The sequence below is a fragment of the Gopherus evgoodei genome, chromosome 5 (assembly GCF_007399415.2).
Source record: "Gopherus evgoodei ecotype Sinaloan lineage chromosome 5, rGopEvg1_v1.p, whole genome shotgun sequence".
NCBI classification, from domain to species: Eukaryota; Metazoa; Chordata; order Testudines; family Testudinidae; genus Gopherus; species Gopherus evgoodei.
Genome location: NC_044326.1, coordinates 27180756 through 27205835, shown reverse-complemented (window position 1 = coordinate 27205835; position 25080 = coordinate 27180756). Strand labels below are relative to the sequence as shown.

General features: G+C 40.3%; 1 protein-coding gene across 5 annotated transcripts in view; it reads right to left on the bottom strand.

The window, feature by feature from the left end:
• Positions 1-25080, bottom strand: part of STX18 (syntaxin 18) — a 119419-nt gene that overhangs the window by 62633 nt on the left and 31706 nt on the right. For 3 of the 5 annotated variants that reach the window (XM_030563612.1, XM_030563610.1, XM_030563611.1), the window contains exon 2: positions 14455-14522. The exons of 1 other annotated variant lie outside the window; for it this stretch is intronic. In XM_030563612.1, the coding sequence (XP_030419472.1) occupies positions 14455-14522 (68 nt within the window). Of the gene's footprint in view, positions 1-14454; positions 14523-23772; positions 23844-25080 lie in introns of all 5 variants that reach the window. One more of the 5 variants, XM_030563614.1, reaches the window with a different exon arrangement.

The window sequence follows — 25080 nt, the reverse complement described above, 5'->3', positions numbered from 1 at the left end:
TAACCTGCACTTGGGTCCAGGCAGAAAATTAGGGAGCTGTAACTAGCTTCATGATGGACCTCCTCCCTAAGCATGCCGAGCAGTATTGTGTTTTGGTACACTATAATCCAAGCAGTATTCATAGTGTATTGGGTGCTCCACTACAGAAGCTATAGTGTCCACATCTCTAGATTCTTATACTATGCCCATCACTGTGGTATTTGAACAACTTCCATGGTATCTGGGCACTTTTATAAAAACACAGAGTAGAAGAGAATAGAGATTATAGTAATCAGACACTAATTTTCTTTTAAATAGACTTCAGAAATACAAGTGAAGAAACTGTCTGCTTCCTCAAGCTGTTTAAATACAGTTAAATCCTTGTCATCCAGTGGCACACAGAGGATGACTGTAGTAGCCTTGAAATATAAAGACAAGTTATGTGGCAAATTTTCCTAATTTACAACAAAAGGTCAATTTGTTCTATTGGTAGCATGCATTAGAGTTCTGTTGCTGGAAAGCTGGAAAACCAGATTGATTCAGTAAAACAAATATCTTTCCTATTAAACAAATTTCCCTCTCTATATAGTATCTGATACCAGTGTTTCTAAAGGGGCCTGCTCAAGCCACTCTGGGTTCTGCTACAAAGTCACTGAATTGGGTTGCTAAATTGCACAGCTCAATAGTCCACATGTGATTGTCTCTTCCTGTCACATGTCCCAATCTGTTCGTAATGCCAGGTAGAGGGTAGGGAAGTAGTGTGTCAAGATCTAGTATGTATATCTGTAGAGAGAATTAGAGGATCAGCGGATAGCAATTTCCCATTAAACAGGCAGAGGAGATAACCAGCAGTGTGCCTAGCCAGACCAGTGATAGTGAGCAGACATTCTGATTCCCCAGAGAACACACATCATCACCACCAAAGAACTCTTAGCTTGTGAAAAGCACTAGTACTCCACACTACACAGCACTTGAGCATAAGCAGTAAATTTCACATAAGCATTGCAACCTGGCCTCAGTGAGGTAGATACCCCTCCAGGTTTGACAAAAGGGTCAGGGCAGACAATGCTACTAAAATGACAGTACTTGTACTGGCCAAGCAATTGTAAACCACCATGTCAACCCATCTATCCAATGGCAAGGCTCTAGTAAAGTGATACATCATCATGGTCTTCATAAAGAGCCAGTTGCTAACTTGTAAGATATGTTATTTCTATGATCTGCTATATCATCTGAGTAGGGATTTTCTTAAAGGATTTGGAGGAAAAACACTGCTTAAAAATCTTTAGTCAACCACATAGACTTCTCTTTCAGTATCTCAAAATATTGTAGAAACATTTTGGAATGATGCCACTAATAAGTTAGATTTTTAAAATATAGTAATATAAAATAGAGTCCATAACCTAGTGGAAAACAAATGTGAAAATAAATCTTTCTAATGAAAATAATAGAGTATATTCTGTTCCTACAGGGAGAGGTATACATTTTTGAAGTAGACCCAGATGACCTGCAACTTTAAGTACATGAGTACAGCAAACTTATACTCTTTCTACGGTAATGTGATTTCATCAGCACCAAAAAAATGTATGGCAATGTGCAGGAGCCAGAGAAAGACTTTATTTTCCGTCTCTAAATTAACTATTTTATTTTCTTCCAATACTGGTTAACGTCACCTGAGTGCTCTCAGCTGTATAAAGGGAGCATGCTTTACTGAGCTCACAAATAGTTAGCTGATTTGTTGTTTGTTTTCAAACACTGTTAGGTGCATAGATGTTACTGCAACAAATGAAATATAAGTCTCTGGTAAATAAAAAATAAAAAACTAGATCATTAGCTAACAGAACAAAGCTTATTTTATTTTTTCCAATTTATACTGCTTGTCTGTATACCCAGGCTATATTAGATGTATAAATATCTAAGAATCAGTATAATTCATAATGAGGTAACATTAAGCACTGCCAAGCCCACATGAACGCTGAAATAATATCCCCCTCCCTCAACACACACCGTTAGAAATTCTGAGTAACTATATAAACTTGCCTACATGCTGCAAAGGACTGGTGCTCTATCAATCCAAAGAAGGAAACAAATTCCAGAGTTGTAGATTTTTCACTGAGTATGACGTGCTCCATAGCCCAAATCTAGAATTACGAGCTCAAGCACTCATTTAATCTCAAGTGTCTCTTTCAATCATTGAGAGAGAGAGAGAGAGAGTTGGTCTCTAAAATATCCAGGACCTAAACCACAAAGGGCTGCATAACTGAAAACAAAACACCTTGAAGAACAATTGGAAGCCAGTATGGTATCTAGAGCACAGGTGTGTATGCTCGATGCACAAAACACTAATTAAACAAGCAAGCAACCTCATTCTGCACTAGTCTGAGTGATTTACAAGAACCTGATGCCATGATGATAAAAGCCATATAGGTAGAAAGGTAAAGTGATGGATGCAGGACAAATTGTGAGATGAAGGGAGGGAAGGTCAAAGTGCATAGCAGTAATCCACTGGAGGCGACAAAGGCATGGAAACCACGACTGGGTCTGCATCTGAGAGAGAAATGATCACTATCTCCTTGCCAAGCAAAGATGGAAAAAAAGCTCTGTTGGGCCTCCACTATCTAGACATCTGCAGAAGCATCAAAAGATATAGCACAACCCTACAGAATATGACGCATATTCAAAGCCCAAGAATCCCCCAGCTAGGATGACCAGATTGCAAGTGTGAAAAATCGTGTCGCAGTGGAGGGTAATAGCCGCCTAAATAATACAAAGCCTTGAATATTGGGCCTGTCCCTATAAAATCGGAACATCTGGTCACCCTAACTCCCAGCAGCTCTGCAACCATGAAAGCAGTTGGGGGCTGGATAGGGCCCAAAGGAATAGCTATGTACCAATTTCTACAAGGTTAAATTATGAAAGGGCAGATTTCTCGTCTCACTTATGCCATAGCTCCATTGTAGTCAATAGAATCACATAGCTTAAGACTGGTGTGAGAGGAGATGCAGGCCTAAAGTCTGTATGAAGTCATGGAAAGATTTTTTAGTATTGCTCATCAGTGACATATATTATAATGGCAAATTAATTGAATTCCAGTGCATAGGAAAGGATCTATAAAAGTCAGTTTAACAATGTGGCTTTTTGACATGTGACAGGAATCAATATTTAACCTTCCGATATTATCTGTATTGATCACAGGTGTAAACACTCTTTGTAACTATCAATAAGCTTTAAAAATAAATGTGCTTACAATGTGAGTAAACTCTGCTTTAGGAAAGTCTGGTGTTCATTTTTTCACTTCCACTAAAATATATGCAATGCCACAAGTAACTACATCTGACAGAACATGTTCTCTGAACATTAGTCAGAAATTTAATATCCAACAGGAAACAAATTATTAATGAGCAAATCCTTGAAACAACAACAAACCAGATATTAACAAACACTTAAAATACTAATATTAAACAATACTTCAAAACACCTGTCAAATATTAGCAAATTTATTTAACGCTATAACTGCCAAATTTTACCCTCCCCAAAAGGAGGATTGTGATGGGTTACTCCCCTGCTCTAGGGATCCACCTGATATACCGAGGTACCACTGAGCCAGCCTGTTCCATCAGTAGGGGTTCCCTCACCCTGTCCTGCTGGGCCCGACCCTCAAGCCTCTTCAAGCATACAAACAGGTAGGGACACACCCAGCTGCAGAAAGACACAGACACTGAAATCAGCTCTGCCTCGGGAGTCTGTCAGCTAAAGAACTGCCCAGCACTCAAGTGCATATCCCCTTTGGAATGTAAACCAATGTTCCCTCTAATTTTTTCCACCCATGTGCGGAATAAATTTTGTTATGTGGACCAAAGTAATGTGTGGATATGCACCACCAGTAGAAACAAAAAACCCTAAATATAATATATATTTTTAAAAAGTTACCAATAGGAATAATTACTCCAGCCAGGACAAGTTAGGCATTTTAGAACTCGTTACTCAAAGAATTAAATTTAAGTGTAAGAGAGAGATAAAAATTATGAAATGCATAGACCAGTCAAAAAACTAACTGAAAGCTCTCCTCCTGAACTATGCCCCCCTCTCACACTCTTCAGAAATGGGGTACATGGGCAAGGGGGGGTGAGAAAGAGACAGACAGACACACACACATACGCAGATTGTGCATGATGACAACTGGGGAAGTTTGAGAGACCGTGCACTCTCTTCTTAAGGCACTCACTCACCAGAGGGCTTGTTCAGACCTCAGAGCTGCTGCAAGTCCTGAGCCCTGTCTCCTCTACCCTGTGCTGTGGAGATAGGGTACGGAGGCTGGGGGAGGGGGACACCCTGACAACAGCACCCTCCTCCCCCTGCTCTGCACAGCCAGCAGGAGAGTCCCAAGAGCAGTTGCAGGAGCAACATGGCTGCAAAGCAGCAGAGGAGAGGGGCACCTGAACACATGCTGTCAGCTGGATGTGCGTGGCTCTGCTAATCAACTGTGTGGCACTTGAATCTCTCCTGGGTGGCCGCCCAACCGCACAGCTTACAGGGAACACATATGTAAACTCAAAATTGTATTGTCTTGCACTGTACAGAGAACTGTACCGTGTAAGCTAATTGAAATTTGCCTCCTCCCTCAACATGGAGGAAGATATGCACAGCTTTTTGCCCCCCTGTTATGAATTTTACAAACTCGTTTAACGAAAACAAAAAAGTTTATTAACTCCAAAAGATAGACTGTAAGTGATTATAAGGAATAGCAAATAGATCAAAGCAGATTACCCAGCAAATAAAACAAACATGCAAACTAAGCTTAATACACTAAGGACACTGGTTACAAGTAGTAATTTCTCACCCTAAATGTTGTTTTGCTCTTTTTTTGCAGCTTAAAACTCCAGATATTCCTTTCACAGGCCAGAAACCTTTTCCAGCCTGGCTCAGTCTCCCTCACCTCTTTTCTCTTTGTTTCTTAGATGTTTCCAGCTATCATCCTGGGTGGGGATTCAGTGAAGAATGAAATCTTGATTAACTCACTTCCCTGCCTATAGGATTTACATTGGGTGGGAATCCTTTGTCTCCCACTTTGATCCCTACCCTGTATTAGTGGAAAAATACTAGTAGTTCAAGATAGAGTTCAGTACCAGGTGACATAATCAGATGACCCTGCTGTGTCAAAGCAGCATCCCAGGAAGCTTCTCAGGAAGGTGGGAGATTAGCATCTTCTAAGTCCTATTGTTCTCCCTAATGGCCCATTCATTGCATTCGGTCTAGTGGGTGTTCCCCAGGTGTAAACCCACTTGTAATTGTTACATAGTCAATATTCCTAACTACAAATATAGAAATGATGCATGCATACAAATAGGATAATCATATTCAGAAAATTATAACCTTTCCAATGATACCTCTCAGTTATGCCATATTCATATCACAACAATATGATACGAATATGAAGAATATGGGGCACAGTGCCACAAAGGTAAAACCAGAGGGCGGCTGTAGTTTAAAAAACAAAGATCAAAAGGAAAGCTGAGTGACAACTAAGGCTATATCTACACTATGCAGCTTTAGTGCCGCTACAGCCATGCCACTAAAAGGTGTGCAGTGTAGCTGCTGTTTGTCAGCTGGCAAAAGCTCTCCAGCCAACAAAAAACTTCCACCCCCAATAAGCGGCGTTAGTGTTGTCAGCAAGATTCCTGCCAACAAAACGCTGTTCACACCAGCGCTTGTCGTCGACAAAACTTTTGTCTTTCGGCAGGGTGTTTTTTTAACACCTCTGAACGACAAAAGATTTGTCTTTCACTTGTAAGTGTAGACAAAGCATAAGACTTACAAGAAGAGGTGTTCAAACGAAACACTCTCTGTCTGGAGGTTACTGATAACTGTTTCTTCTCTCATCTTTACAGTGAAAATACTGGGTCAACAGGTATATCTATTTGCCTAGTGACTGCTGTTTTCAGTGTATTTGTAGTCATGTTGGTCCCAGGATATTAGAGAAACAAGGTAGATGTAATATCTTTTATTGGACCAACTTCTGCTGGTGAGAGAGACAAGCTTTCGAGCCACACAAAGCTCTTCTTAAGGTCCTGAAAAAGGTACTTCCAGCATCACAGCAAAATGCAAGGAGAAACAGATTGTTCAGCATAAGTAGTTAGCATACATTGTAAGGGACCATTCAAGGTAAGTGACATTTAACTCCTCTGCAGTCATAGGACAAAAAGAGGGGGTTAGTGGGTTACAGATTGTTGTAATAAGCCATAAATCCAGTGTCTCTGGTCAGTTCATGATTTTTAGTGTCTGGCAAAGTAACGGATTTAAGCTCCCAGGCTTGTCCTCTGAAAGTGCTGTGCACGTTTCCTTTTCAGGATGAGGTTACCACTTGTGAAAAGTATTCATCCGTAAGTTAAGGCTACGATTTTGTCATGTTATTTTTAGTAAAAGTCATGGACAATCACAGCAAATAAACAAAAATTCATGGAAGCCATGACCTGTCCTGCGACTTTTGCTGCTGCAAGCTCCATGGTTTCCCCTGCCACCACTGTGGCTCGGAGCTGTGGAGTTCCCCCTCTGCTTGTGGCAGCTGAAAGCTACAGGAGACCCCCCCCTCCGCCCATGGTGGCTGGGAGAGGCTGTCACCTGTCACTGGAACCCTGAGGAAGGCCGCCTCAGGAGTCTGTCCCCTGTCCCTGGAGCCCTGCCAGGGCACTGCTGGCTGCCAGCTCCAGAGTCCCACCGCTCCTGAGGCTGAAGCAGAGAATGTCACGGAGGTCTCTGGAAGTCTCAGATTCTGTGACTTCCATGACACAAATGTAGCCTTACCCATAGCCAATAGGGTGTTTTTGTCTTTTATCATTTTCCTGTGTGAGTTAATTCGAGAATGTAGTAATTGTTGGTTTCACCCACACAGTTATTACTGGGGCACGATATGTTGTGATAGGTATGTATAAGACCCATGAATCTTGAAAGGTGTGTTGTAGGAGGTTTTGATCATTGTAGCAGTGGAGGTAAGTCTGCACAAGAGTTATGCAAAACAATCTGTTCCACCTTGCATGTTGCTGTGACGTTCAGAGTACCTTTTCCAGACCTGAAGAAGAGTTGTGTGTGGTTCAAAAGCTTGTCTCTTTCACCAACTGAAGCTGGTCCAATAAAATATATTACCTCACCCACCTTCTCCTTGTATTTGACTTTAACATATAAATGGAGCTTGTACTCCTTAATGAAGATTTAAATTAGAAGAAAAAATCTAAAGAGGATAGTCAAGTAGCTATGGTCTAAAGGTATTTTTCAAAAAAAGTTTTACAAAATCTAATACATTTAATTACCTTAGTGCTAATGAAAACAGTATTTTTAAAGTCAATCGCACTGCATTACACCAAACTTTTGTGCTAGAACATGAGAAAAATATATTGAGACTGACAGACCAGTCAAATTTCACTAGCCAAACAAAAATCCCAGCATAATCAGTGAAAAATAAATTTGATTTTTAAAATTCACATAATTTGAATAGTTAAAGTAATTAAAGAAAACATCTTAAAGTGCTCAATGAAATATTCATTAAGAGTGCTAGACAGATAGCCCTAGAGACTAAGATCCTCTCTTTATCCACAGATAAATACATCATGGACAACAGAAGCTTCACCACACTCTCCCTGCAGCATACCTCAGTCCTAAAGAAACAACAACAATTGCACAAAAACTTATTTTAAAATATCTGTGGAGAACCTGAAGCTATGAAATACTAAAGAGCGGGGGCAAAGGATGCAAACAGATACTCCTACTCACCTTGTGTGGTAACTGCAGTTCTTTGAGGTGTGTCCCCTATGGGTGCTCCACTTTAGGTGCACATGCGCCTCTCAAGCCCTTGATTATACTGCCTTCAGTTACTTCTCCACCCGAACATATCTACAGAGAATAGTCCAAAGCAGAGGGAAGGGGAGGTAGTGGAACACCTACAGGGAGACAATCTGGAAGATCTGCAGTTACTAAACAATGTAAGTAACCAATCTTCTTCTCTGAGGCAGTGCCTCTTTGGGTGTTCCACTCAGGTGACGTTCCAAACTGCTTCCACAGGAGGAGGAGGGAGCTTCAGACATGAGCCCAGAACTGAGACAATACTGGCAGTACCCGAAGCCCTCATTAGATCTGACAGCATGGATTAAAGCATGAGCTCTGGAAACTTAGTACTGAAGCCCATGCAGATGGAGCTGGTGGCAGTGTCCACAGAATCTAAGGATGCTTGAAGAGTGGTCTTGGCTAACAATTGGCCCTCTGAAATAACAGAATAGAATTGCTCCCTATGTTTTTGTGGCAGTTGTTCAATAAAGGCCATCTATTTAAGTTTGTGAAACTGTATTTGACCATGACTGCCTGATAGTTTGCATACTGCACTGCAGGGTAGCTGATGAATAGGAACTTCCACCAAATAGATCCAGGCTCTTTGGTTTTTGTCAAATGGAGTAGACCCGCAGAAGTGTTGCCTGCCCCGCTCATTCACTGAACGGACTACTAGGGAGTTAGGTGGAGGGTGGGAATTCAGAGTCCTTAGAGGGAATGTAATACTTTTTGTCCACCCTTTTACACACTGGTGGAATAGTAGCAGACGTTTGCCACAGTCTTAGCTGGATCCAAGAGTGCCTTGTTGATGGGTAACATCACCCTGGACAATGTTGCTGACTGTAGGATATCCAACAGCCTGTATTGTGAAACCCTGACTTCTTCAACTGTAATTTGAAGAGTATCAGCTACCCTCTTTACGAGATCTTGAAATCGCTGAAAAGCGTCAGCCATGGAAGGTGGTGGAAGCATAACCATTTTGTCTGGTTGGGCGAGGAGAGTATGAGATGGGTTTTTGAGGGGTGGCCTCTTTATGTGCCCTGGCCTCCTGCTCTTCAAATGTCTCTTCCTGTGGGGAGGTTGGTTGGAGAGGAGAAGACTGAACAACATTAGTCTCTGTTTGACATGGTACCAGTGGTCTGGAGAACAGGTTTTCAATCAGGGATATGCAGAAGACTTCCCAGGTGTATATCAACTCATTTAGATATTTGCCAAGTTCTACAACAGGCTACATAAAAAGCACTAGCAAAGTCAGTACAAACTAAAATTTCATACAATTACTTGTTTATACTGCTCTACATACTATACACTGAAATGTAAATATAATATTTATATTCTAATTGATTTATCTTATACATATATAGTAAAAATGAGAAAGTAGGCAATTTTTCAGTAGTAGTGTGCTATGACACTTCTGTATTTTTGTGTCTGATTTTGTAAGCAAGTAGTTTTTAAGCGAGATGAAACTTGGGGGTACACAAATCAGACTCCTGAAAGAGGTAAAGTAGTCTGGAAAGGTTGAGACCCACTGGTCCGGAGAATTGCTGTCGGTAAGCAGCCTAGTGATCCTAGTATGGCCATTGCAGCAGTCCCCTTAGTGTATGGGCATTGTGGGAGTCCATACTGGAAGTAGGGGTGATATGCAGTGTTGGTTCCATCACTCTTAATGACAGTCATGATCTTCTTTGTGACTGTCAAAGACAGTTCATGACAGGATATACTGGGGAACCCTGGACTGAAAGAGAGGCGACCGACTGGAAGTCCCATTCATCTTCTTCAACATCGCCCAGTGGAGGAGTCCCCATAGAAAAGGGTGGAGAGTCCTGCGCTACCCGGGGATGGCAGCAGTCTGGAGACCGAGGTCTCACTACCAAAAGATGCTCAGTACCCATGAGGTGTGGGGATTCAAACTCACTTGTTATGAACAGGTCCCTCACGTATCCAAACTCTTGCAGTACCAAGTAGGGAACCGGTACCAATATAGTAGCTGAGGAAGCAGTAGCTGAAGCTGATACCTTCGATGGCAGGCATATTGATGTAGGTGCCGATGGAGTCCAGTGCCATTGCTTGCTTGGTACCGAGTGCTGAATGGGCAGGTGCCGATGACATGACTGAGCCTGACAGCAGCGCTTATGCTTGCCCTCCTTGTCCCTGGTATAGGGTACTGAAGCCCTTGAGCTCTGGGGCTCTCCAGTTCTGCTGGTACTGGAGAAGAAGTCCACTGACTCAACGGTACCAAGCCGACAGGCTGAGGCTTCAGAGACCATATATGTCGCAGGAGACTTGGGCTTTTTCAGAGCAGTCTCCTTCAGATGAAAGTCTGTACTCATTTTTTTGGGAGCCCTCTCAGAAGCCTCCACCTTTCTTAAGGGAAGCCTGCATCAAAGCGTTAAGGGGCACTGAATCTGAGGGCGGGAAGAGGTGTGTGAGAGGGCGGGAAGGGGTGTGTGTGTGTGTGTGTGTGTGTGTGTGTGTGTGTGTGTGTGTGTGTGTGTGTGTGTGTGTGTGTGTGTGTGTGTGTGTGTGTGTGCACCTGATTCAGATGCTGGACAAAGTGAGCGTTCCATCATTAACAATTTGAGCTTATTTCTCTGTTCTTCCTTGCCCTCAGCTTGAAAGTTAGGCAGACATTGCAGTTCTGGGAGATATGGGACTCCCCCAAACAACAGATACACTCAGAGTGGCCATCGCTTACAGGTATAACCTCTCAACAGGAGAGAGAGCGTTTAAAGCCTGGCAAGCCAGGCATGCCATGCCAGAATAATATGACTCCCCAAAGAAAAAAGAAGGAAAAAAACAAAAACACAAAAATTATCCTCTTGCTACTAATACTTATTAACTGACTGTAAGTACCACTAAAAACTTGGTATGCTATCAAAACTTAGCAAGCAACAAGTACACAAAATAGCTGAGGCTCACTCAAGGTAAGCATGCTAGGGCTCTAGCTCAGGCTGAGGTGCTTGAGAAGGAATTGAAGGCAGTTTGCTTGCGCATCCTTATATAGACTCGGTGTCTGGCATCAGTGCATGCCAAACGGGCACTGCTGGAGGAAAACTCTCCAATGAAGAGCTCAAGAAGAGCATATGCACCTGAAGTGAAGCACCTGAAGTGAATAGAGACATTACCAAAAGAATATGACTGTTAGGAGAAGCAAAACCAATAAATTAGGAATGAAAGCAGATGGATTTTTTTGGTTACAGAACACCAGATCTTTTACAATTTTATATGCTTTCACTGAGATATATTATCATTTACGTCATGAGAGCAGATTATTCTACTCCTTGACATGTATTCATGGGAAACAGATCTACTGGAAATTATTTTTCATGAACATAATGAGCTCATGGCAATTTAGCAACCTACTTTATACATTTGACAATACTGTATATTTTAGGTTTCCGCTTTAAATACAGACTCTATTGCTGCTAACATCTGTGGAGAAACATTGAGGATTACTGCTGTAAGAGATTACACAAAAGAGCATTTCCAAAAAGCATACAGCAATATTTTTAAACTCTGAAGTGAAACTAGACTACTTTTCACTCCATCCATCACTTCACGTTTAATCTCCCTTTCAAGACAGGTAAACCAAATACAGTACGAAAGGTTAGTGCAGCCAAAATATTCAAATAATTTAAGAGTCAATATACACCCAATTATTATGACAGTTTTTCCTCCCCCTCAATGCAGTTACTGATATTCCGTTACTGTACCCATCCGCATTGTGAGACTTTCACAAAATAAGACAGCCTTTTTGTATTAAATTTACAGCACCACCTAGTGTTGTTCATTAACTATTCCAACCAACATTACAAAAACATGAGTTTATTATACCAAGTATCGTTATACTGGTTTTGTTTGTTGTTTTGGAGATATAGTTACTCTTTGTCTGGCTTTGGTGTATGTCAATATGTACAGATGGGCTTGATTTTCAGAAGTCCAGAGCACACTCAGCTCCTGTTGGCTTGAATACAGTTGTGGATACTCAGCACTTCTGAAAAATCAAACGCTTAGTGTTGTTTTTTGGCACACAGAACATTTGTTACCAGTATCTGTGGGGGAAAAGTGCACTCAGTCATTTGGCAATTCACCATAGGATCAAATGGCATTGCTGACACAGCCAGAGATCCTCACAGGCTTGGAAGGAGTCATTATTGAGTGGCACTGTTCATCTGTTACCAAGAGAAACCAAAGGGTAACACTGGATGATTGCTCATCTACTTCTAGCATTCTCTAATGGGAGGTGTTCTATCTTGTCATCGCTTCCATGCATCTGTGAGGCCTTTGGGGGAAAGGTAGAGAGATGATCAGGGACTCAAGGTCTTCAATATTCAGCTGACATTCAGTTCTACATTTGGATTTCATCTGGCTTGGCTGGTGCAACTGATTAGCTTACCCAGTGTCCTGCCAGAATCGAAGTGGATAGGACTGGCTGCAACTCAAAACTACAGTTATGCTGATAGGCTGGAAAAAAACACCATAAGAAACTAGAGAGGTATCAATGCCCTCAGCTGGGGAAGTCTGTTCACATTCTTTTACTCAAGTTCCCAGCTGGGGAATCCTGATGGCTCTCCAGCTGATGCTGGAAGTTTATATAGCAGCAGAAGCCATGAGTAGTTTTTATTATTTATGCTTGACCAGTATGATTCTTTTTTATATATGGGCATTGCCACATATGCTTTTATCATCTCAAGAATGAATTCTAGCATGATCCTTTACACAGAGCTACACTCTAAGACAGTTTGGAAATGTCACCTGGTGCAAAATTTGATGGCCCATTTGTTAAAGGGGTGTTCTATGATCTGCGTGGGCTTCCAATTCACTTTTAGGTAAAATTTAAGCTGTTGGCATGGCTCTGGTAATCTCAGAGGCTGCCTTTCTCCCCATGTGATACCACAGCACAGTTCATCATCTTAAAATGTGAGTAGGTTGGAGGTATGGTAATTTCCATCTGGGGTATTCCACACTTGAATAGACTTCCCTTGTCAATTAGCCAAAGACTGAATGTATTGATTTTCAGGTTATGCTGCAAGGTTCATTTTCTCTCTGACTTTTTGGTACACTGGAGGCAGGAAGAGAAGAATGATTAGATAGGTGAAATAAATCCTAGTTTTGAGGCTTCTGGGAGAATTTAGGTAATTGGTTCAAATTGTTTCTAGTTTTCACAATGAGTGTGCCATGAGCCTAGGGCACTGGATTGGCATATTTTTATATGACAGAAAGAAAGAAAAACTAAATAATATGACTAATCATCAAGTATTTTAAATTGAACTTTCAAACATCTGGTCACAGTGGTGGAGCTGATAAACTGGAGACCTTTCCTCTACACTCTACATACCAGTTTTCCATGGAGTGGAATGTTGTTCACAGTGTGTAAATATATATCAGTACACTTACTGAGGTTGACAGGTATCAAAAAGTGCCCCTAAAGATTACATTTTACTGTTTTTAAATGTTTCCTACAGATTATTTGGATTGAGAACTCCAAAATTCAGGTTGCATCAATATTAAAACTTCAGGCCTTAGACTGTGACCTACCAATAAACCGAAAGTGATAAGTTTGCTGGGATGGTAGATGTAAGGCTACATCTACATTACAAGTAAGAGGTCTGATTCCCAGCTCATGCCGACATACCTATGCTAGCTTGATAAGAGCTAGAGTGAGTATAAATGGTAGTGTAGCTGTGGTAGCACAGTCAGCAGTAGCACCACTTAGCAATGCCAAGTACAAAACCAACTGAACCCGTGCCAGCTCTAGTGTGACTATGCCAGCTGGGAATCACACCCCTATCTCAAAGTGCAGACACAGCCCAAGTGTGCTTTTCCTTAGCTTTTCCTACGAGCTCCAATTTCGTAAATGGACAGAGGATTGAAGCAGACAAGACACCTGCTTCTTGGGTGCTCAGGCGGCAAATAAATTCAAGAATGTCAATTGTTTCCTACATTGACTTAAGTGAGGATGCTTTTACTGTCACAAAAATCAAATATATTCTCCCCATCAGTTCAAGTACCCAGAATTAACTCCTCCAAATTTTGATGTAAGAAAGTAAAGAAATTCAGAGCTAGTGGTACTCCAATATGGTGTTCTCAATGAGGTTCCTCAGTTCTGGAATTCACTTCCCAGAGTTTGAAAAGCCTTATCTCATGCCATTCACCATCTATCTGCTCAGGCTTTCCGCTGACTATTTAAGGCATATCCACAGCACAACTGGGAGGTGTAATTCCCAGCTTGAGTCAAGGTACACATGCTAGCTCTGCATGAACTAGTGTTATAAAATAGCAGTGTGGCTGGGAAGGCATGGGCAGTGGCTCGAATTAGCCGACTGAGAAGGTACCTAGGATCGTAGGCAATGTTATACTTAGGCAGCTAGCCTGAGTTGCTACCTCTACTATCATGGTCACACTGCTCTTTTTAGTGCACTAGCTTGAGCAGCTAGTGCCTGTATATCTCCCAGCTGCTATGTAGACGTAGTCTTAGTAGTAGGCAACAGGTCTTGCTTATCCTGAATGATATATGATCAGGTATGAAACTGGTCAGCCAACTGTATATTTTGTTTTAAATCATGTCAGTGTGCTCACAGAATTTTAATGGGCTCATTTTATAAATTTGAAAATCAAGTTTTAAAGCATAGAGGCTATTTAAACACAATACACACTTACCTGTAAGCATTAATGTAATCCTTTCTATGTTGCAGAAGAAAATCCTTCAGTTTCCCAATATTAGTAATCTAAATAGGAAAGTAAAGTATAAATGTTAATTCCACTATCAGCTAAAATGGATTTTTAATGTATTTCTATTTTCTCTTCCATTTTAAATGTACAAATATCAGTATGTCCTGTGCACTTGACCTACAAAATAAACTACTACCTATTACGTAATTTGAGACTATAATTATAAAAGGTTACACCGATATCTAAGTTATTTATACAGATTCTCTTTTGCAATAAGATTCTCATTTTTATTATGCATGTAGCCAACGCATAAAAATAGTGTAAGTGAGTAAGTTTAAGTGAGGGGCCCCAGCTTGAACAAGAAAAAGCACTAAATGTAATTTAATTTAATCACTAAATGTAATTGAATGTTGGCAGGCAAGGATCAAGTGTGGCATTTTAGAAAACACGTTCATTTAAGAATATTTTTACAAAAAGAAAATATCAAATATATGTACATGCTTTATAAAACAGAAAACTTGACCCAAACATTTGACTTCAGTGATAAGAACTAACCTCATGGCAGCTATATTACCTACGTCCACCAAAAAAAAGGAAGCAAAACTGATCAATCTTATCTGAATATTTCCACCACCTTTCTATTTTTGCAATGACTGCTTTATTATCCAAACTGACTAATCCTGTTCCACCTCAACTAGAAAAAGTTAAGCCTATCAAGTACTCCTCACAACCATTTGAGTAATCCTTTGCAGAATTTGAACATATCTGAGTGCATGTACATGCAGAGGAGAAGCTGTTTTTCCACCCACACTCAACTCCCTCCTGTCATTAGTCCATACATTTTCCTCTATATTATCTTTATACTCTTCAAAAGATCATTTAAATGGAACGATAAACAACCTTTTATGAGCTTCAATACTTTTAACAACTTTTAAGCCTGGGTTTAAAGACGCTGGTATCATACAGATGCAGTTTAGCATAGATAAAGGAAGACGGCCTCAGAAATACAGCCTTAGTTATGCCCAAGGAGGGAGATCCCCAATGTGATTCCCTTACTGAGCCTCAAATATGGTTCAGTATCTTAAAAAAGCAAACAAATACAATGACTATGTAGAACAAAGGAAGTTTTCAAAGGAGAAACCCAAAAATCTCTGAGGTATGTTAAAAAATATTAATTATTCAGAGTACAAAATGTGCTAGAATTTTACCGAGTACAGCAAATTATGCTGTCACAAATATGGAATTACGACATTTGATTGAAAAATAAACATCACTGCATGATGGAGTAGCTGGTGGCATGGCTACCTCTAAAAAAATGCCCAATGAGGAGGATGTCAAGGTGAATAAAGACCACCTTAAAATAAATTCTGTTGGAGCAGCTGGGCTCCAGCAGTTTCTGTAGGCAGCTCTCTTAGAAGGGAAACTCTGATGTCAAAGTTCCAAGGCTGTCAGGGGTTCGACCAGCGAACCTGTAAAGCTTGTCCATTAGATATGCTCATGAGCGCTGATGTCTGTGGACAATGTGTACCTCAGAGTTAGGATGTTCCCTGCAAGCAAAGTGCAACAGCCTTGCTTAGCTGTTGTAATTGGCTAAGGGCTGCTAAAGTTAAAGGGAGTGAGTAAGCTGAAATTTGCGAGTTGGAATGTAGAAATGCTGACTGGAAGAAGCTTGGAGCTTTATGCAGTCCTTAAGAAGACAACAGTAAACATGGCATGTGTATAAGAGACAAAGAAAGGTTGTAAAGTTCAGATGCTGGCAGAGAGTTACAAAACCTACTATTCAGGGAGCTCAGCCTCCTGAAATGGTGTTGGAGTTATTCTGGATGAAACCATACAGAAACAAGCAACAGAACTTATCAGAAGATCAGACCAACTGATAAGTATTAAAGGGAGCTGGGAAGAGGTAACTCTCCATACAGTTAGTGGGTATGCATCACAGATAGGAGAAGATCAAAAGGTAAAAGAGGAGTTTTTTTGATGAGTTGTTGTGCCTTATCAGAAACATATCACCCAACGGGAAGATAATTTTCAGAGCAGAGGTAAATGCACACACTAAAACAGGCTGGTTATGAAACAGTCCATGAGGACATAGCACAAGAACCAGAAACCTCAAGATGTCCTACAGACCTGTCTGGTACTGGACATGGTGATTACAAACATATTGTTATGAAATGGTTTTCCCTCGTCTGACTTATGCCAGCGTCTCACATTGATCTCTTTTTAACCAGAAGAACTGTAAGGTAATATCCGATGAGGGCACTGTGAATCAGCACGGATTTCTTCTTATGGACTTCTTACTTTTCTGCATTCTGAAACATCTGAATTCCTGAACACCGGAAAGGTCTAAGTGGTGGAAACAAATATGAGAATGAAAAAAATCTTTAAACAAGTAGTAATGTGTAGGTTTCCTGACTACACACAGGGATCTGAAAATAACTGGAACAAACTAAAAACAATATTGCTGGAAATGGCACATGAAGCCCTAGTGATTAAAGTAATGTTGCAAAGAATACAAAGGAACACATAGAGGTGGATTCTTTAAGTTAAAGAATCTGTTGAGAAGAAAAAGGTAGCTTTTAAAAAATATGTCAGGCCAGTGGGCGTAAGCAGTGATAAAATGGCATGTATGGAGGCAAAAAGTTGTGAAAGCTAAAAATTGGCTTGTGATGAGCTAAATAACTGACCAGGCAGATATGAGGGAGAAAAAGGCATCTACAAACTTTCTAAAGTAAGAGCGAAAACGAAAAAGGATGTGAACGAGTTTGCTTATATTAAAAATGAACATGATATATTGCAAACAATGGTGAATCAATCAAAGTCTGGGGCGATTATTTTGAGTGATCAATAAGGAGAACCTAAGGAAGGAGTGTGACAGATTACATAGTGCCTCTACAACCTTTTTCTCCTCTAAGAAAAATGAAAAGGGGGAAAGGCAGTGGCATTAGATGAAGTACCGGTGGATGCACTGAAGTCCCTGGGAACAGAAGGCGTCAAGTATTTTACAAGTCCATTCAATGATATTAAGAGAGAGAAAATACTGGATGAATGTGGTAAAAGCTTTATGGTGCTGTCATAAACAGATAGCTAAGGGTTAATGTCTCTTTCACCTGAAGCACCTGACCAGAGGACCAATCAGGAAACAGGATTTTTTCAACTCGGGGGGGGGGGGGGGGGGTTGTGTGAGTCTTTTGTTCTGGGTCTTCTGCCTGAATCTCTCTCAGCTAGAGAAGGATTTTTCTATTTCCTGCTTTCTAATCTTCTGTTTCCCAGTTGTAAGTACCAAAGATCAGATAGGGGATTTTTATGTTCTTTTGTATTTACATGTCTATAGTTGCTGGAGTGCTTTGAATTGTATTCTTTTTGAATAAGGCTGTTTATTCATATTTCTTTTAAGCAATTGAACCTGTATTTGTCACCTTAATACAAAGAGACCATTTGTATGTATTTTTCTTTCTTTTTTATATAAAGCTTTCTTTTAAGACCTGTTGAAGTTTTTCTTTAGTGAGGAACTTCAGGAAAATTAAGTCTGTACTCACCAGGGAATTGGTGGGAGGAAGAAGTCAGAGGAAAATCTGTGTGTGTTAGATTTACTAGCCTGACTTTGCATTCCCTCTGGGTGAAGAGAGAAGTGCTTTTTGTTCCAGGACTGGAATTAGAGAGGGTGGACTCCCTCTGCTTAGATTCACGGAGGTTGCTTCTGTGTAGCTCTCCAGGAGCACCTGGAGGGGGGAAGGGAAAAAGGATTATTTCCCTTTGTTGTGAGACTCAAGGGATTTGGGTCTTGGGGTCCCCAGGGAAGTTGTTTGTGGGGACCAGAGTGCCCCAAAACACTCTAATTTTTTGGGTGGTAGCAGCAGTACCAGGTCCAAGCTGGTAACTAAGCTTGGAGGCTTTCATGCTAACCCCCATATTTTGGATGCTAAGGTCCAAATCTGGGACTAGGTTATTGACAGGTGCCCATTTTTAAAAATAAAAATAAGAGATAATATACTGTGTGTTAACTGAGTGATAATTAAGCTGACATCTCATGCTATGAAAATATGGGAGATTATTGAAAAGTGCCTGCGTGAAACAGTTGAAATTTGTAAGTGTTAGTAAGGACTTACGCTGGGAAGGAATACAATTGATGCCATGTTTGCTCTGTGAATCCTCATGGAGAAGGTCAGAGAAAACAGACAGCACTTGGACATGATCTTGGTAGACTTGGAGAAGGCATATAATCCACCACAAACTTTGGTGGAGTTTGCAACAGAGGTGTGTGCCAGAAGGATATGTCCATCTTATCCAGGATGTGTGTGATGGAGTGACTACTGTAACCAAAACCAAATGGGTGTACAGCAGAGAATTTCTAGTAAATGTTATACTACACCAGGGGTCAGTATCAAGCCCTTTTTTATTTGTGGCTGTCCTGGAGGCGATAAGTGAGACTATATGAAGAGCTACCTTGAAATCTGTTGTTTAATGATGACCTACTGATATGTAAGGAAGATTGAGAGAGACTGTGCAAACCAACTCTGAACAGTGGCAACACAGTTTTAAGCAGGCCTGACTTAGACTGAGGCTATGATAACTAACAGAGGTGGACTCACCAAAATAACATTACAGGCAGAGAGCTTAGACAACTGAAATAATTTAAATACCTAGGATCAATGGTTGCTGATAATGTGGCCCTCTTGACTGATGCCTGGCACTGTACTAAAGCTTTTGGAACAAATGGTGGTAGCTGACCCCAATTCTCTTTGATAAAAAGATACCAATAGAAAGGTTGAGTGTATAAAACTGCAATTGACCACAATCTAATGTACAGAACAGAGATCTGGCCAGTCACAAGAAACTGAACCAGTATGCTCCACCAGGAAATGAAGATGTTGAGATGGTCAAACAGTAGGAAATGAAATGGTTGTGAGGGGCTTAACGAGGGTTACTGCAATTGAAAACAAGTTGAGAGAGGCTAGGCTATGCTGGTATGGACATGTCCAGCAGAGACCTAAGAGTTACATCCGTTAGATGGCCTTTGCAATGATTGTGGATGGAAGACAATGGAGGGAGAGGCCAAAGACACGGATCAGATATGAACATACTTTAGAGAGACCAGGCTGCCATGAGTTTAGGAAGACGGTTTGCTTATTTGTATAATTTTTTAAGTAATTTAGTTGTACCTCACAACACACAAAAACATGCATTTTTATTTTATTTTTTTTTAATTACACTCTCTATCCCCTTCCTTCTCCAATTGCCCTTTCTTACAATTCATGATATCAGATAAGAATTTTCCCTGGTTTAATTTCTAAGGCTGTCCATGTAGTAAACAGAGGGCAAAATTCTGGCCCCACTGAAGTCAAAGGGAATTTTTGCTACTGACTTCACACTGTTTATTATTAAAGTGAGTTGTAAAAGGAGAAGTAACCTGGAGTAGTAACTTGGAGAATAGGGGCCAAAGGGGAACCAGGCAAACTCTTTTACAAACGTGTGGGATTTTCAGGTGGTTTTCTTCTCATCTTTATTTGAATTTGTTTTCTGAATGCATCTCTTTTCCTTGCCTCCTACTCCACGTGGTATGACATATATACACAAAATATATTCCCAAATTAGCATTTCTATATGGTGTCTGCACAGAAAAACATTATTGAATAGGCAGCAATAAATTATTTCAGAAAACAAAGAGTAGAAATGTAAAGTGGTGACATATTTCACATTTAAATTAACATGTAAAAATAAACACTAAAGCCAAAAAGGGGCAGATTAGCACAAATATATAAATCTCTCTCATTGGCCAACACTACTGCGTGATGAAAGTGTCCTTCCAAACTTTAGTTAGGAATGGTTCACATAAACAGAAGTCTACATGACAAGCAAGAAAGCTGTAGTAATAGAAGTATTTCAGCTGTTTGCATGCAAAGTATTCTGTCTGTGTTGAAATTCTCATCTCATATTTTTAATTGAATTGACATTACTTTGCCTCTCCTCCATTTGTAACATTATTTCCATGAATCTGGATTCAGACTGATATCATTATGCCTCCACTCACACTAGGCTTTTATCTCCCAGGACTTGCACCAGAAAAGAGTTTTTCCCCCTTAAATCCTAATGGCATCCTCTGTGGCCTTGCACTGATGCCATTTCTTTTTGTCTTTTCTCACTTGACTCTGCTGTGTTCAATTGACATTTGTTCAGCTTGTCATTGCCATAGGCTTACGTTGACCCAGACAGGTCACTGTGAAAAGAAAAAGTTTCACTAGCGGGGACTAGACATTTTACTTAAATTTTTCAAACACCTAGCCAATGCTTTATGTACTGTGCTTATTTTATATCACAAAGAATTCCACAGAAAAACTCCATAAGTCCACTCCCCTTCAGCCTACTTAATATTCACTATAATTTGTTCATCCACACACTGCTATTCCCAGAGGAATAGCAGTAGGACCCTTCTTCACCCACTGGAGAGGTAGGGAGTGGCAGCAGGGGGTGGGGGGTGGGGGAGGGATTCCCATAGTACATATCCCAGCTGCTGGGAATGGGATGCATCAGCTTAGGTAGGTGGGCTGGATCCACTGCACCCTTATCCTCCTTGCTACACAGAGACTCCCCTATTGTAGCATTAGTGGTGGGACCCCCACTAATTACAGGTGTAGTTAACCCCTCACAGAGATACACAAAATAATTTACATCTCTGAAAGTTAGTGTTTCTCACTTGACAGTAGATTCAGGCCTGGTCTACACTTAAAGATTAGGACAACATACCTAAGGAGCTCCAGGGGTTGAAAAATCCACACTTATGAGAGCAACTATGACGATCCCACCCCTGGGGTAGACACAGGTAGGTCGACGAAAGTATGCTTTCATCCAGTCAGCTGCCATCACTCAGGAAGTGGTGTTCCTACAGCAACGTAAAAACCCTTTACATAGCTGTAGGCTGCATCTACGTTACACGATTATGCCGGTACAATTATGATGCCATAGCTATATTGCACTAATCCCTGTACTGTAGACATGGCCAGAGAGACATTACTACACCAGTTACACTAATGTCACATTTTCAAGCTTTTCTTTGCCATTCTTAGGACTAAGAAACTTTTTTTTTTTTTAAATGAAAGCCCAGATTCCAGCATCACAAGACTCTAGAAACTGTAGCCCTAGACGTGAAAATGTAGTGCCAATGACTTAATCTTGTCCTACCCTTCAGGAAATATCTAGGAAGTTAGTCATGGCATTCAACAAATGTAGGCCCCGTTGGACCAATAAGGGGGCAACAGAGTTACAGAGTTGAGGGCCCCTCACTGAAGATGCTACCTCCTCTATCAGCTGTGTACTTACTGCACTATTACTTGAGAGAGGAAGTCTCGAAATCAGTCATTATCAAACATATAGGACATTATCAAATCAACAATTTAAGGAGGGTACTAGAGTAATAAAATTCTGCAGCAGGCTCGCACCTTGTAAATTACATTTTTAAATTTAAATTTAAATTTAACTTTTTTATCCTGCTATGGCTGGGGCTAGATTTAAAAAAAAAATCAAATACACAAATAGAATATGATTAAGCATTTCTAATATCTACAAAGAAAAATAACTTCTGATGAGAACTTGTAATACAAATTTCAACCCAGCCTAATCTTAAAGCACCACAAAACTAAGCACCCAAATCACAGTAATATTTAAAAATTCTCTAGTGTAATCCTATTAGAGAGAAAACAATTGAGTCTTGATTCTCTAGACAAGAATTAAGTGAAAATACAGTAATGTGATACATACATCATCCACTAGATGGCAACAGAAAGTTTCAGTGTCACACCAGTATCAAAGATTCTCTGTACAGTACATTCACATTTGCAGTTTTATTATGACTTTTTTTAAACTTTCGGTCCCAAGCTGTATGTACTTTAAAAGTTGTATCTTCAGACAGCATCTTGAATGCACATTTAGTTTTTAAAAAATAATGAATCTAGTTGTTAAAAATGAGAACAAATGTTGCATTTAGTGCAAGTCCAACAGAAAGAAAGCTGTGAACGGTTGCCACCTGCTATCACAGGTGGCATGCACAACTTTATTTATATTTGAACAGCAGTGGTACATGATTTTTATTTTTGTATTTTTCAAAGTTGGATACTTTTAATAAATGAAAAAAGATATAAACAGAAGAACATTTGCTAAGAAACACTTTCAAAAGACACATATATATCAGGCTTAAACAACCTGACTTGTGTCATTTTCATATCTCAGCAATATATACAAGATTTCTGTTCTACTTGCAACAATCACTCATGAAACTGTAGGCTCCAATTTGCATAAATTTAACACTACAAGAAGCAGCAGCATTTTTTACGATTAAAGTGATTGAATATTTCCATGACATATTGTAGAGAAAATTCTGCAGTACTGGATAATTATTTTTACTGAACAAATGTAGCATTTTGTCAAGTTTACACTTCCATCTGAACAATAAAACACTATTTCCTGCCATATGAAATTGAAAAGTTTGTTAAACTTTATAACTGTATGTTAACTTTAAAGCTTTTTGAGATGCAGTTTGTGAAAAAAACAAAAACAAAAAACAAAAAAAACTTAAAAATACCTTACAGTGATGCACTACAGAACAGCTTTTACATAAGTTTTCTGTAACATATATGTAACATGAACCGCTTTTCAACTTAATTGACAGCAGTATCAATGCTGATTATGGACTAGGGTGACCAGATGTCCTGATTTTATAGGGATAGTCCCGACTTTTGGGTCTTTTTCTTATATAGGCTCCTATTACCCCCCACCCTCTGTCCCAATTTTTCACACTTGCTGTATGGTCACCCTATTATGGACAGAAGTTAAAATCTAAAGCCAAGGTGTTTTTTTGTTGTTTTTTTTTGTTGTTTTTTTTAATAAAGAAATCCTAAAAGTTAAGCTCCTAGCTCCATATTTAGATACCTAAACAACAGTCTTGATTTTCAATGGTTTTGAGCACCCAATAGTTCCTATGTAAAAAGATTCATAGAAGCTTCTTTGCATTTACCACTACCCCTCTTGCTAAGTAAGCAAACAATGTAAGGTTTTTTAAAAAAGAAAATGTTATATTTCTAAAACTTTGTTATTATTTTGTTTTCTATAGTGAAATTTTTTTTAATTCAAACACGCCCGTTGTCTGTCAACAGAATATATTTTAGAAGGACCTGTGACTTTCAAAAAGCAGTCAGAAGATATACAGACACTGCATGACTCAATGAAAAGCTACAGCCTCTATAGAAGTAGGAGAATTACGGTTGCATATGTGCTTCCATTACAAAACCCTGTAATCTAATCTTCCAAAACTTTCACCTTGTTGGGTGAAATTTTCCAAGTCTGGCCTCTATTCAACGGTGAATTTTTCTTGGAATTTGGAGCAAAACCTATTCAAAATGTAAGAGTACAAGGGGAGTTAAAACCAATGAACTTTTTCCATAATTAAAAAAAAATTGTATTTTATTTCATTTTAAAAAAACTGCTAAACAGCAGGAACAATTATAACTATGGGACATTTGGTGTAGCTAAATAGCTCTCACTGAAAAGTCTTCCATTGAGAACGGATATTGATTTCATTGAGTGCCACTTCCAAAGGTTCAAAGCCCTAATGCCCAGATCCTGCCCAAAAGTTACACACGTGATTAAGCATGATAGCCCCACTGATTCTGCTTGCAGGAGCATGTGCAGGGGGGGGGAGGCAACACCAGCACAGGCCCCCCAGTAATCGTCTCCGCCACCATCTGCAGCTTCTGCCCTGTCTCCTGCCCTGGAGTTCCCTCCCTGACCCCTTTCCCCCCGCCACCTTCTTCCAGGGTGGAAGTGAGGCTGAATGCAGCTGGAGACATGCCTGGAAAAGGCTGAGCCCCACTAGATGGCGCCCAGAGCAGGGAAGCTTAGCTGACAGCAAAGTTCTGCGAGAGGGGGCCCAGGAAGCCAGCTGAACCCTAGGGTTGCCAGCTCTCCAGGATTTTCATGGAGTCTCAAGAAATTAAAGATGAATTTTTAATTAAAGCTTATATCATGAGACGAAATCTCCAGGAATACGTCCAATCAAAATTGGCAAGCCTACTAAGCCCCCTTCCTTGCTCACAGCCTCCAGTAAGTGTTTGGAGCCCGGGACAATGGGGGCAGGGAGAGGCACTGGGGTCCCCAGGGAGGCAGCAAGAACCAGTGGGGTGGGAGAGGCAGCAGAGCCCAGAGACATTGTGGGGGCAGTGTTTAAAGTGCCCTCCCCACAAAGTAGTCATATTTAAATCCCTGCGCACGCCCCGTCCACATGTGTAAGTCTTTGCATGATCGAGGACTAAACACAACCTGTACATTTTGCATGGAGATTTTTTTTTAAGCTGATGAAATGAGCAGCTCAGAAATGCTGAAGTGTATCTGAGTACAAAACCTTTTCAGCTGTGTGGTGAAAAGCATACAAAAGGTGCATGTGGACTCTGCAGGATCCCTTGGTTCAGACACTGGCACCTTGTAAGGTATGAAAGTTAAGAAGGGAGGTTTAAGATGAGCAGACAGAAGCTCTACTATGAGGCACTTCAGGAAATGCACATATAATACACAAATTTACAATTTAAAAGCTGAGATTTGAGGCTGACTCTCAAACTCATTTCCAGGACT